A 14,819-nucleotide genomic window follows, 5' to 3' on the forward strand; every position below is an offset into this window, starting at 1 on the left:
AATCAAAACTCTATTGTTTGTACATTGGGTACTTGATAGTTAAGGTACATTAGTGGAATCGTGGTTTGAACGACTATTGCCTTGTCCCTTTGGATTTCTTTCACAGCAGATCCTTTTCGGCTCAAGCAGCACAATCATCCAGCCGCCCGGCAGATCAAAATTACCGCACTGGCCAAGGTTTGAAGAGGCAGTCGTGTTGTTTGCTTTAGGTCGTCTGCGCCCACTCTTCGTCTCGGAGCAACAATCTCAATGGGTCAGAAGGGACCAAACTGCTGACTGGAGCCACTAGTGGCAGTGGTTGTTCACTTTATGTTATACCGACAGCGGCTGGCGTCGTTGGCGTCTCAGATATTTATATGAAGATATTTTGCCATTTCACGCGCGGCTGGTCGCGGGTGGAAACGCTTCCCGTTTTTCAGACCTTACCCGGCAAACCTCCGCCTGCTGGCTCTCTCAACCAGCACACCATTGGCCAGCAGCGCTGGAGCGCCGGCGAAACGCATGGCTTTACATCGCTGCTTCGAGCGAAGAGCTCAGAACAGTAAAGGATACTTAGTTCTCCCTTTGCTTCTCCCACGTTGCCGGCTGATGTAGAACCCCTGTAGCTCATTCCATTTTGCCCCCGATGGCTAAAGTCTGATATCGCCTGAGTGTAGGTAAGCATATAATTTTGCTCAGTACTACTACCGCTACTACAAAACTCTCGGTTCAGCGGCAAAAATCCTCGGGTCCGTCCAGGAGCTGAAAGAACGAACTAAAGGAACTGACGGCAACGAAGTTCGCGCAGAACATCACACAACCTAGCGATGTAGGAGAGAGCAAGCAACGCTGTTACACTCAGAAGAGGAAATAGGTGGTCACCCTGGGTAGTGCAGAGGAGTCAAGACAGGCTGTACCGGGCCTGATTCAGGCCTAAGCGAGCCTTAGTGCCATTTGCCTTAGAAGGAAAGGCTGGGCGCCGTCTCTGATGCATAGAGTACATAGGATGCGGTAACGCCTCATAGAACACGGGATATACAAGATTCAAGCTAGTCTTATCGATATATAATAACATACTACAACATTGTGTTGTTCTAAGGCTAAAGAGAGGTAGAATTCTCTTCTGCCGAGCCAAAGCAACGCAGGATTAGGGGGCAAATGTAGGAAGACTCGCCGGCAGACAGCCACCCACTGATGACGTAATTTGTCAAGGACGCATGTACTTACTATACAGGAACTGTATATGCGCGAGTGGCGACAACGACGGATGACCGAATAATGCTAGATAATATTTCTGCGACGTTTAATGTCGTGTAGGAATTTGCTGACCAATACGTCTAAATGTATAAATATATTTGTCTTGTATAACAGCCAAAAATATATAATACATATGTTTCTACGATGTGTATATCGAAGTGTTCCATTAACATATATTATTTATTATAAATATAAGGCTTTAAAAAGGATATTTGAAGACGGGATTAATTGAGTATATAAATTCTGAAATTCGAGTGGTTGTAGGAAGCCTTCGCCAAGAAGCTTCGGAAACCGTAACAGTGGCTGCTGATGGTGTAGCCAAAGTCAACGATACGGTATACAAACAGTATAAGGATAAAATATTTCATTAAGAAAAGAAAGGAAGCTGTGTATGATTATAGCTGATCGGTAACAACAGCAACCTAAAAATAATCACAGTACATTTCAGATGATTCGACGCAGTGATTATGACGAAAAATTATCGCTTCTGAAGTAGCATTCGAATCCACCAAAAAAGTCGCTAGAAACCAATAGCAAGTCTTCGAACATCGCTCTTAGGGAAACACAATGCCTCAGTTGTTGACCCTTAATCTAAAGGCTTTGATCTGCTACGTTTGTCACAGGAATCGATGTTCTGATCCGTAGCCGATTAGCGCCTATTCCATCCTGGGCTAGGGCCTGCCTGAAAGTAGCAGGTTCTGTAAACGTGACTGCGGCCTTTTACTTACTACCACTATTGCTCTTCTCTCTAGGCGCCTCGGTGTTGTAGTTTCGTATCAAACCTAGTTAACTTATACGCACTTTTGTAAGGCCGGAGCGACAAAATGAAGTTCGTGAAGTGGACTTTTGGGGGTCCAAAATTGCGCAATCTGCCACAGCTTAGTAAAGCCCAATTTAATAAAGTGATACGATTGGTTTGTATATATGTAATAGGCTTTTAAGTTGTAGCTGAGGTTTTCCCTCTTATTAATTGAGAGCTTAATAAAAGCATCGTCAAGGCGTGCAAACGGATTCTGTGGCAGAAGTTAGCCAAAGCTAAACTTTATCTTTCCTTGCTCTAACAAAGTTTTTTCAGTTCAAGTTGTTAGACGAAGCGGGAACAGTTTCCGTAGTTCCGTGTGGTGCCACGGTTTCTGGTTACGAGTGAAATAGGAGCGGTTGGTGAGCCTTTGGTGTGCAGGCAGACTGCCGTGTTTAGGGTTAGTGTTGGATTGTCCAGCGGAGCATGGATTCGTTGATTGCTCGTTATCCTAACGGGAAGCCCGATAAAAGGGTCATCGCGATAGGGGTCAATATATATGTGCCTTTATTATTATTGTGTAGTATTAGTGTGTATTACAGTTCAGTTATAATTTTAATATAGGTAATCGGCAACCTGGCCTTGATGCTTCACTCTGATATATTTTAGCTTGGTAGCAAATCGAATAAGAGCAAGCGAGATTTATTTACATAGACCTATAATTTACTTTATCACTCTACATTTCATACTGAAAGTATTAGCCCGAAACTATTTTACTTGCAGGTAATACGCTTTTGTAGATATCCGTAGTAGGTTAGAGAGCAAGCCAACTTCGTACGAGGCGGCATCAATTGTACCTGATGTCGATGAAAATTTTCGATCGACAAAGCTCAGCCGCAATGGCTGGTACTTAGGCCAATTATTTTTAAACGACAATAAACACAAAATATGTGGAAACATTACCTGAATCGATAAAAGAGGTGTATTAGTTTTGGGCGGCTTTGATTTCTGGACCCATCTTAATGCTAACTAGCCTCTTTTCATCAATGGCAAAGTTCTCCTTCAACAAAAATATAATAATAACTATTATTATTAATCCTTAATATGTATTTAGTAACAATAGTACGGCGCCCACTAAATTTAAGCCCTCTAACATCGCTGGCTCTGAGTATTTTTTTTTCGTTCGCCGGCCTCTTTGGCGATTAACAAACGACCATCATCATGTGGCCCATACAATCTAACCTCGCTTTCAACCGCACACACCCCGTTCACTGTAAGCACAAGTACTTCATCACGTCGAATAGTCGCGAGGCGTTCAGTTTGTGGCAGGGGCTGGCTAGCTCGTCTTTGTCGTTTCGTTTCATTCTCCCTACGGCCAAAACACACACGCTTTCGGCCTTTATCCTGCCTGTCAGTGGGGCCCACTGACGTGACACATTTCTGCTCACTCAGTTGTACGCACTGGTACCAGTAATTCTGCTCCTGGCAATCAGCCATTTGCCTCGTGAAGTTGCAGCGCATCGCGACTCGACAGCGCTGAAGTAGCAATCACATCGTTGGCGACCATCCCACGCACATCTCGCTCAATTCAACATTGTCATAACGATGGCGAAGCCGGCAGACTCTAGAAAGATAAGATATGATACACTCCAGTACCGAGGAATGACTAGGCGGTGACCTGCTGGCAGAGCGGTAACATAAAGCAAGGGGCAAAATAAGGCTTCATGAGTCTTGGCACGCTTAGGGTGTTTGCTGCGTTTGCCCTCCACTCTTGTGCGGTCTGTCTGAGTCTATATCTTCAAAGATATAGAAATGAGAGTTGTCACAAAAGAAGATGACGCGACAAACGCTGAAGATTGAACGTAGCAGTAGCGAACAGCAAGTAACGATGACCAATGAGTAACGGTTGTGGGGATACGAAGTGATTTCGCAGGGAGTAGGCGTCGGCGGATTTTTGTTGGGCTGCGTGAAGAACGAGTAGTCCACTGCTAGGAAACGGAGAATGGAACAAATGGGGGTAAACGTTTGAACTTCCCTGGCATACATACAACAAACATAACAGGCCCATGAAGGGCTCGAGAAGATACGTCATAGAGGGCAACTGGTGGCGTTAAGAACAAAAGCGACAGAGACAGTTACGACGGCTACAGCGCCTGTGATAGCCAATAGCGAAGAGAGCCACAAAGGGACGATAGGAAATAGTTCCCCTTCCAGATGAGTTCCTACGAGGTGCGTGTACTGCTAGTCGATAAGTGGCCGTTGCCAGCACCGGCACTATCCCGAGCTCCCTAGAAGGAGCGAAACGTAAGTCACAGGCCTCTGGTCAACGATTCTCTCTTCCCGCCTTCGCTCTTGAAGACGAACCGATGCTGTGCACCGACCAAACGCGGATGCTATTGCCTGTGGCACTCCACAGGCTGGTGAGATTACCACCTATTGGCTGGATGTCTTTTGACTTCTCGTTGCGCTATGGCAAATGTCCAATGGGCTGATGACAAGGAATGCCCCGCTGATGTAACAAAGCAATAGACTTTAAGCTGGTTAAGAGGGTACGATACTGTATAGGATGAGAGTGGGAGCAAATGCGAATTTGGGCTCTAGCTGGGTTTCATTGGGGTATCAGTAAAGGTTGCTATTGACGTCCTCGACTCGAAGTCAGCAGAAAGAAACATCGCGAGAAGCTTCCTGCCGGTGGTTGTACCGCTGCGATCCCGCGACTTTTGCAAGGGTTGTCGTTTGCTGCACAGAGGCGATAAAAGGCCCCCTATATTGGACCAGCCATGTCGTACCCCTTCTCCCTCAAAGCCCCAAAAGAGCTTCGACCGTGTAACAACAACGATGGTAAGTGTCAAACGGTACCGAAACAGCGACCTCGACGCTAGTAAAATGGCCGTTCCGTCGTCTTCCGATGCGGCGACGCTGAGGTCGAGAACAGTATCACTAACATCGACAGTAACAGAGGCAATAACACTCATGCTACGATGCTCAGCCTAAGGGTGCTTGGAGCCGTCAATATCGGGCGGCATTACCAAAACCTAACAATTCGATAAGGAATCCTAAAACTGCATCTGGACGTCACATAATTGTTACGCAGTCATGTAGTAATAAAGCTAATAGTACTTTCGAGAGCGTCTGCGACTGTTACAAATATTAGCATCTAACTCTATTTGGTATATACATCACTAGATGACAAAAGGAATCTTACGTTCTGTTCAATAACTCATCGAGCGAAAGTGAGTTTTATCTTCGAGAAAAAACAGAGCGGAATTTGGTTAACGGTGCAGATTACTACTATTAGCTCTAAAGCATGCCAATCGATTGTGTTGCGATGAGCGAGTGTACTCAATAGTTTCCAGTAGTAACATACCTTGTGCCCTCGTCCAACGAATCTTCGGTTGAGGAAACCCGTCTGCCTGACAATCGAGAAAAGCTGTGGTGCCTTTAACCACTGGAGTATCGTGGGGTTCCACCCGCCAGCTTGGAGGGACGTGTATGACCATCTGCTCAGTGAAACGTACGACTCCGGCATCATTTCGTGCCTCACAAGTGTAATTGCCTTTATGATGAGGCTGGAGCTCGTTGAAGATCAACGTTGACGAGAACTCGGTGACATTGAGAATTGAAACACCTTCCGTTGCACTCAATCTGTTGCAGCAGATAATTAAACAAGTGGATAATTAGTTACTGAATTGATTACCAGATAACATTCATACTGCAATATGCATAGAATTCTGATTCAATGCACGATTAGAGGCAGCAAAGTCGCTCGTCACTGAAGTCATTAATACCTACTAGTTTAGGTATCCCGTTTATAAGATCGAATTAGTTACATGGCACTATTAAAATCTGCCCAAAAACCGTTCTATTTAAATACGCAACTATGTTGTATAGTACTGTACGATTGGTATTAATTGTTATTCTCACTCTTATCGAATTAGCCAATTGATGGGAGAATAGGCCCATCGAATGAAGGCACAGTAGTACAATGAAGCTGTCGTCGCAGGAAGCCACTACCACTCACCGCTGTTCGTCCTTGTACCATCGAATGTGAATGGGTGAATCGCCTTTGGATACGGTACAGAGCACATTGAATCGCTGCCCTTGATGAAGGCTCTGGGGAAAGCTAAATGGTACTAGCACCGGCTTGACCAGGACCCGAATAAAAACGCCGTTCGATTGCCACTGCCCTTGTGAGTTCTTCGCTGTGCAGGTGTACCGACCCTCATCTGTCGCCCTCTCAACGTCATGCACCAGTAGTGTCCCATTAGTGAAGACCTTCTGCCGATGGTTGTACGGAAGCCGTATGTTCTCTGAAACATCGCAAGCGAGTAAAACAGCGGCGATTGGAAGCTAGCACTTGTTAGCAACGACGACGACGACGACCCGCTATTGCTCCCAACCCATTCCCTTGACCTTCATATGCACGCATACAGTCCACGTCCGTCAGCTACCTGCTTTGTAACTGGCTTCAGCGCCCTTCTAAGTTTCACTCGACGCTTACATCTGCAACTAATAGGATCTCGACCCGATAGACTGTCTCCCAACAGAGGAAGGTTTGCTAGCTATAAGCCTAGCGGGCAAGCGAGTCAATTCCATCGGTCGTTCGCTCGGTAGATTGACAGGTAGATTTGGTTGTTGGAGTCAGTGAGTCACCGGATTCAGTAAGCTTAATGCCCGAAAGGTTGCGTTCTACAAAAGCATCGATTTAGAATGCACCGACCCCTGCCATTATGTGACCGCATAGAGTCTACCGGTCTACTGCTATTATCGTTGAAAAACGAATTGAAGCAAAGAGCGATTGAAAACCAACTACGCTGAAGTGTGTGTAGATATTTACTCTGAGGGGCGTAATGCGCTTAATTGGAATGTGGTCGAGAGGCAATGCTCCGTTCGGCAAAGATACGATACAATACAATGGTGGCATCTGCCTAGGCTATGAACAATGGATTGTAAATCAGTAACATTTGGTTGTCCGTGTGATTCCGATTGTAAAGGTATACTACTCATAATATAATTATCTTGTAACAGTACGTATACCGATAGCTAACTCAATGCATTAGATTGCATGGGAGAGAACGCGCGAAATAGATTCAATAAAGTTGACAGAATACATGCGATATTGTACGATATAACTAGGCATTGTATCAGCCAGCCTTTACTAAACTCATAAACAAGTCTGAAACGTAGCGCTATCTATAAGAATCGTCCTTGCAAAGTAAGATATCAGTTTGGCGATAAACACTACCTCCGGTTCAACCGGGATCCGTTGTTCTGACATAGCGTTCTCCACTCTGGTGATATTTTGTCGGTGCATCGCTCAGATCTCGTGTCAATAGCAAATAGGATTACTCTATTATTACCCTGATGCGCTGGTCCGCCTGTCAATCCCTGATGACGATGAAGGCTCATTCCTCGTTGATTTACGCTGCGTTAGCCTCCAACCGAGAATGCTAACGTAGCTTCACCTCTTCCGCAGTTACCCTTCTACCATTTCTGTGTCCGTGGCATCCATTCATAGTCCTTCCCCCTTACCCCCCCCCCTCCCGACCGCCCGCCCACCTTATTTCCCCGATTCTTTTCTCTCGCATTGTCATCAGTATCGTTGGACTGCTCCCGAAAAGCCCTGAAGCTTGACGTCTTCCATTCGCTTGGCGTGTACTACTAATCCTTCGTGTTCTTTGGCAAGGATCTGTGTAACCATAGCAGCAAGCGTATGCACTACCATTAATAAACCGGGGTATTCTGCTGCTGCTGTTGCTGCTGCCGCTTCTGTAGTGGTGAATACATTCGAACAATGCCCTAATGTTACTATGCATCCTGTATAATCCCGTTTCTCATGGGAGTATGCGTGTTTCATTCGGAAGGAGGACGTCCGAAGAGGGCTATTTCGACGATCATTTGCAGCTGAAGTTCCCGCTGTTGTCATGCCCTACCTCCATGTATGTCTGTTCCGTGGACTAAGTGAGACTCAAACGCTGAAATACTGTCTCAAGGCACCGTATCCTCCTATCCAAACAAACCTAATTTTCGCGGTCGCGCTAAATCTTCGTTCTGTTTCGGCGAGCTTTGCCAAGGATTCCCCGCAAGACGTTCTGCTCCAGCTAGCTTGCAGGCTACAGAGGAGAGCATGCGGGCCGCGATCATACGAAAGCACTGCAAACATCATAAGGCTGTTACACTCTTTCTTGTAGCAGGATCCTCGTAGATAAATATGTTCCTACACTTGCTGCATGTTTTAGGGAGGGTCTGCCCTACTAGAGGCAAATGGGCGACCAAAAGTGTGTAGATGTGCTCGTATACAGGTCCGTCAGGGGCATAAATTTGTAGTGGGCCACATTAGAGATGTAAGGTGAACAGAAATAATCGGGTCTGTGCTATGTGGACCAGCCAAGCACAACAGTCAAATGACTAGACGCGTTTTCAAACGAAAATCTTTCGAAAACATACGTGCAAGTGGTGCAGCGAGGGATGTATATGGGGTTCCCTTTGGAAAGCGGGATTTGGTTATTTTGTGCTTGAAATAAGCTTGCTCGTGCTTCTGTATATAGTTCTGCCCCTGACTGGCTCGTGTTTCTCCGCATATTTTTTCCTCAGTGCTTGGCGAATGAATGGAAGAAATTGGGTGAAGAAGTGCACGAATACTACGGTGAGGGACTTTACAACTGCCATGAGGAGTTAGGACAAGAAGTCTCATTTCGTAATGCACGTTTCCCATGGGAGCTGTGTGGTCCTATTCGGCACCAGCTATCCTACACGGCCCAGCTTGTTTCGCACTGCGCTAAATAAAAAGTTCGTTTGTTTGCGTCTTTTATGAGCTGCCCTTCCTTCGTTTTTCATGTGTTTCGGACAAACAACTGGAGTAACCTTATTCCATGGCAAATAACTCTTTGTACTGTGAACTTACGTGCAGCGCACCACGCTAGATAAAGAGACCGCTGCAAAACATATAATGAGTTGAAACGAGGCAGAATAAACGTTTAGTAGGATTAATGAGTATGACCTTTATTGCCATATTGTATGTTGCAGGTTGCACGACGAACTACGCGATAATGGCGAAAGAATCGCTGAAAGCCGCTGCATATCGCGGATTATTTGCAAGAAACTATTTTGGGTTGTATCAAAATTTTTGCTTACCATTCATCAACAAGCGTCAAATGCATGTACAAGTCGTTAAGTGTCACAAACAAAAAAACGCATAGGCATTCACGATGTGGTCTTATTACGAATGTACAGGGTGGAGCACAAGTTACCCGACAGCTTGCTGAAAGTCTTTGCTATTTTTTCATTTTAATTTTTAGTTAATTTTACTTTTTTTTCTACTTTAACCTATGAAAATTATGCCTATTCAAGTATTAAGCAACCTGTTTTCGAATTGTTCAGTGATTATCATCCCACGTTGTACACTCTCTTCATTTTTTTGAGGCTCACCTTTTTCCCAGGTGATCGAGTCAATCGGCCAGCCTCCGGCAGGACAGATGAGCGTCATCGTTTCCGCGGCTAACACCGAGACATTTTTCATTTCACGTACGAACGGGGGCCCGTGGACGTTAAGACGCTGCCCGTGTTCCGCCTCGCCGGCGTCACTTCGAGCCGTGCATTGATACATCCCGCCGTCCTGAGCCCGTACTGAAGAAATGTTCACGAAACTCACGACGTACGAATCGCGTGTGACGTAATCGCCAATCCGGTAGCGAGCATCTTCAGGAACAGCGACCCCATCCAGGGTCCATGTGACCTAAGGGTATGGAGCCGAGAGAATCGAAAGTAAAAGCGAATGAATTGCTGATTGTGTTTTAGGTTTAAGCTATTTTCATACGGCACTGGCTACAGTAATTGTATGTTGTTTACTTTCAATCAGCGTAAAGGTCATATTTGAAAGGATTCGACCTGCTGCCCGGAGGAAGATGAAAGGTGGATTGGGAATCCGGTTGTGCGCACATTTAGTCCCGCTATAGCAACGAAATAATTTGGGGCCATGTGAATGCAAGGTTTGAGATGTCCAACTTGAAAACTTTGGATGTCCGATCCAATTTAGGCATCTGAGAGAGGCTAGGCTTTTTTACTGTTAAGTTAAGCGAAGACCCACAAAGTTATCCATTGGAATAATAGCATAAATAGCGCCAGATTGCATTAAAAAGCCCTGTGTAATTGTAGTGATTACATAAATGCATATTTTTTCGATTTTACTCGGAGATCTGATAGGAGAACCTTTCCTGTTTTGAGCCCCTGTTAATTATTCAGTTATACATGCTTTATATTTCGTGCCCAACAAACACTTGATTTATAATCACAATTAATCGCTATTTCCATTGAATACTAGAGAGGAAATGGTCAGCGTGTTGTGTTTCGTTTTAGCAACAGTCACTCCCGAATTACTTTCTAACCGAATGATCGAATTCGTTAGATAACGCGAACTTCTGATAAAAGCTTGGACCCCAAAAAGCGTCGGATCGTTCCAGTTTAAAAAAAAAACCGGCTGCCCGATTGACGCTAAGTCAGAATGAATGAGTAACATGAGGTGCCCGCAAAAAAGTACCTAATGTCCAGGCACCATCATGAAACACTCTGTCGATACCCCAATTCATCGGCAGTCCTTGCACAAGTAGATGGGCAAAAGTGAATGAAATAACTTACGCTTTTGAGGTCGAACGCACAATACGTCCAAGTTTAATTGCCAAAGCCAGACTACCATTATCTAAAAATTAAATTCGCCCGACTTACAACCCAATGCGAGGCATCTCTTGCTACTGTGTCCCGAGCAGTTAATGACCGATGCGCTATAACCCTGCACACCTTAGTGCATTGTTTCCTTATTCAGTGTAACTCTTAAAGACGGCAAGCGGCGCGATCATTTTCAAAAAGAAAGTGCACCACAGAAATGAACCAACAGGGCGTATTCGGCTTTCGAGAGAAAGAGCAAAGATGACACAGGGACAACGTCAGGTGACTCGCTTCGATGAGACCGCCATCCACCATTGGTTCCTGCTCAGCTGATTTGGCTGGCATCAGGCCAGCGGTGGACAAGGCTTGGACCCCGCACATGCAACAACGCGGTAGGAATATTTGCAGTAGCGTTCGATGCGTACAGCCGTTGTGAAGGAATACCGCAAACTGGGGCACGAGGGTTATCCCAGTGGTGACACAACGTGAACCTAGAGGCTCAGACAAAAGACCCCACTTAGAGATAACGAAGACGAATACGTCATTAAGTTACGCACGCGTGTAGCGTAGCGTTGCGTCTCCCTGCTATCCCCCCTGACTTTCTCATAAGAGGACAGGAGTCCAAAAAGCGAACGAGACTCCCGTTACTTTAGACGCCCGTACTGCCACTTATGAGTGAGACGGCGTTAAAAAACAGAGGCGCTAGCTTGTAGGAGAGGGGCTTTCGTTGGGAAAACGGAGAATTCTGTCAGCAAGATAAGAGATTTTAGATTTAGTTTAAAGGAATCGTGTATTTAGCGTCATATAGGCCTGTATGGCGTGAAAAAAATGGACGCTAGCAATGTTATGATATTGGAGCTAAATATACTGCTGCATAACACAAAAGCATGAATTGTGTAACTTATTAAAATTATATCAAATGACAGAACGGCGGAGTTTGAAAAGCATGACTATTATCTGCCCTAGAACGACGTCTCGGTTTGAGATTAACCATTTAAATACGCCTAAGTACACAATATAAGTCTACACATTCCTATAATAAGGAGTTTTTAATCATATTCCTACTATAAAACCAGTATAGCTAACATGTCTGTTATAGTTTCAATTTCATATGTATCCCAAGGTATGGGGTACGTAACAGTCATTCATATTATTATTATATGAATACAGAGAGATCAACACTATCGATAGACAAGATGCGTATTAGTAAGAGAAAAACTTACCTGCGGCAGGGGTCGTCCAGAAGCTATGCATTTGAGCGACACCGAAGGGCCTGGACTAGTCGTGATCTCTTCAAAGGTCTCGATCAATACGGGGGGTTCGTCTGCGGTCGCGCATACAAACAAATTACAATGCTGATTCACACTGTTATGTCAAAACAATCGATCCATTAAACAGAAGATATGATGATAGCAAGGATCATATGTGCTGATTTACCATAATTATCGAAGAAGAACGAAAGGAAGGATACCAACTACTACATTGAACAGCTTATGCTAATGTCGCTTAGATTCGTGCATTTTCATATATCTGTCTCCAGAGCCTGAACTCAGAGTAAAATTTTGTAAACGAAGCAAACTGATGGTAATAGTCGAACCAAAATAGTTTTATAATGGTCCATAACAGTTACGCACCGAAGATTAGGCAACGTGGTCGCGATAGCTAATGTGGGTTTCTTCGAATGTGTTGACATAATAAAAACGAATTTACGTGTCTACAGCCAACCAAGTTTAAATCTTAGCATCAGCAGAAATTACTGCCAGAAATTAATATCCATAAAAGCAGGGAATCAGGAAAAAGTAGCGAACTAATATTTTTTTTTTATAATTAATAGCTTCTTGTATAGTTGCTATACCGTACATTGATTTGTTGCGGAAATCTCAAATGAGCCCACCAATACCCATCCCAGTCAAACTTCTAATGAGAGCAAATTTTTGGTGCTATATCTAGAAATAGGTAATTCAAACGGCTTTTCTACGTAAAATTAGTAGCGGAAAGTGCCAGAATAAGAAAGAAAATTAAAGAAAGATACGATACATAGAAGCGACAAGTATTTCCTTAACAACCTGATCCCTACACGTAATAATATAACATACCTGTAATGTCGAGTATGGCGGACGCCTGAGTACTTTCATCATCATTGTAGGCAAAGCATTGGTAAACGCCTTTGTGTTCCTGACGGGCATTCGAAATTGAGTAGATGAACGAAACTCCGCTGGGGTCGTGGAGGCCAGAACCTCCAGCCCCCATGCCCGCAGTTGTGCCCGAGCTGCTGCCAGCGTATTGCGAATGCACTGGACGCTGGTTGTGTAACCACTCGACCCGATGCACGGGGGTTCCTCGAACGGTGCAGTTCAGTAAGACGTTACCGCCCAAATCTGCTCGATAGACTCGTGGCGTAATCACTGCGTGTAATGCATCTGCACAAAGAAATAGAGAAGAAAGGGAAACTCAGCGCATATATATATATATATAGAATCTTGGATTAACTTTTTCTTATCTCACCAAAGATACAAAAATATTACACAATATATGTGCAGGAAAAGTTTGCTCTGCATAGAGGTGTTAATATGTGACTGAATATTTATAGATTTCTTCGAGCAAAATACAAAACATTAGCATTCCTTTAATGCAGATAAAAAAAACTTAGTAATATTATTGTTTCTGAAATTTAGGGTTAAACGATTACATTTATTACATATTATTGAAATTGGAAAAAAATAAGGTCCAAATTATATAAACACATTCATGTAAGACGATGTAATCTGTTGATTGTGAGTTAACATTTTGAATGAGCTTTTAAAGTGATGAACCTTTGATTCGGTTTATGCAATAACTGCCATACTATCGGTAGCAAGCAGAGTCAGACTTCATTTCTCTGTTTTGTCCAAACGCAGTCCAAATGTTAATTGCCACCAGTTTTTCTACCAAAACCGATTTCTGGTTATGCTACGTATAGTACGTGAAAAAATAACAACGACAATGGTTTATATTACACATCGCGCAACTGTACAATGATCGTTCTGAGGGGCAGCCAACGTTTTACCACGCGTACGCGCGTTACTAGCGCCGTTGCTATAATTTTCTAATTTAGATACAAACCCGTCACAATGAGCTCCGTTTCAGTGGTTTCCATTCCCATCGAGTTGTTGGTTTGGCATAGGTACGTGCCGGCGTCATTTGTGCTCGCCTGGTGTATGTACAAAGTGCCGTCGTACTGTGATACGCGACCACTCGGCACGACGGGAACCGGCACGCTCTGCCTTTTGAGCCGGCGGAACCACTGGTAGCTTGGAGGAGGAACAGCCTGGGCAATGCAAGGCAGCTCTACGGTGGCGCCACGTTTTGTCCGGACGTGACGGTGCGAATCCGTGATGAGAGGGGCTTTTGACACGGCTTCTGCTTGCCCCGCAAGGAGTGGGCAGACGAAAACCGAATGAAATGAAAGATAACGTTTCACGCTAAATGTGTGTATGCACTAGAGTATTGAATGGTGTAAAATAAGTTCCCGGAAAAGTCTCCGTGAGAGCACAGTGGCTAGACGGAAAAGTCGTTTAGGTTCGAATTCGAACGCAGGCACAGTTTGATGTTACAGTGAGAATGTGAACAAAAAAAAAGCCTTTTAATATAACTATAATCTCTTCTCTTAGTTGGTTCTATTGGGCTAGCCCAACAAGTCCTTGAATCCATGCCAAGCAGCGGTACTGAAGTAATTGACTTTAAAGTATTTTAACGCCGATGATTAAAAGGGAGAGTCATTAAACGCTGACCTGAACGGCCCAGTCGGCACAACAGGTACGTGTCCAAAAAGTGTGTTATGTCCTATACTAATCATTATTTTTCGCAGTACGAGAAACTATCGGCACAGAAAACCGTTATATATAACGAATGATTGATATTCTTTAAATCTGCTAGCTTTCATAACTAAAAGCCAGTGACTAACGGAATTTAGATACACGCTTGTGCTGAAAAAACCCGCCAACTGTCTCGCGCAGTACTTAACCAGAGATTGAACTTTGAAACACTTATTTAGTAGTTAATAGCAATATTGCTTTTCAATCGCAAGATTTGGCTGAGACAGCTTAGAAAACATAGGTGTCCGTATAAATAAATAATTATATTGTTCATTGACTTTTAGATGTATCCTGTGTAGAGCTTATTACTGAGTATTCCTGAATGGAGA

General features: G+C 44.2%; 1 protein-coding gene across 2 annotated transcripts in view; it reads right to left on the reverse strand.

Moving 5' to 3' along the window:
- LOC111244251 (cell adhesion molecule Dscam1-like) overlaps window positions 1–14,819 on the reverse strand; it is a 131,497-nt gene that overhangs the window by 20,537 nt on the left and 96,141 nt on the right. For both annotated transcript variants that reach the window (XM_086986360.1, XM_086986354.1), the window contains exons 7-12: window positions 13,739–14,035; window positions 12,733–13,056; window positions 11,860–11,960; window positions 9,404–9,710; window positions 5,997–6,285; window positions 5,343–5,620 (exon numbers count right to left, since the gene is read on the reverse strand). In XM_086986360.1, the coding sequence (XP_086842486.1) occupies window positions 5,343–5,620; window positions 5,997–6,285; window positions 9,404–9,710; window positions 11,860–11,960; window positions 12,733–13,056; window positions 13,739–14,035 (1,596 nt within the window). The remainder of the gene's footprint in view (window positions 1–5,342; window positions 5,621–5,996; window positions 6,286–9,403; window positions 9,711–11,859; window positions 11,961–12,732; window positions 13,057–13,738; window positions 14,036–14,819) is intronic.

The sequence above is a fragment of the Varroa destructor genome, unplaced genomic scaffold (assembly GCF_002443255.2).
Source record: "Varroa destructor unplaced genomic scaffold, Vdes_3.0 BEIS01000001.1, whole genome shotgun sequence".
Taxonomy (NCBI): Eukaryota; Metazoa; Arthropoda; class Arachnida; order Mesostigmata; family Varroidae; genus Varroa; species Varroa destructor.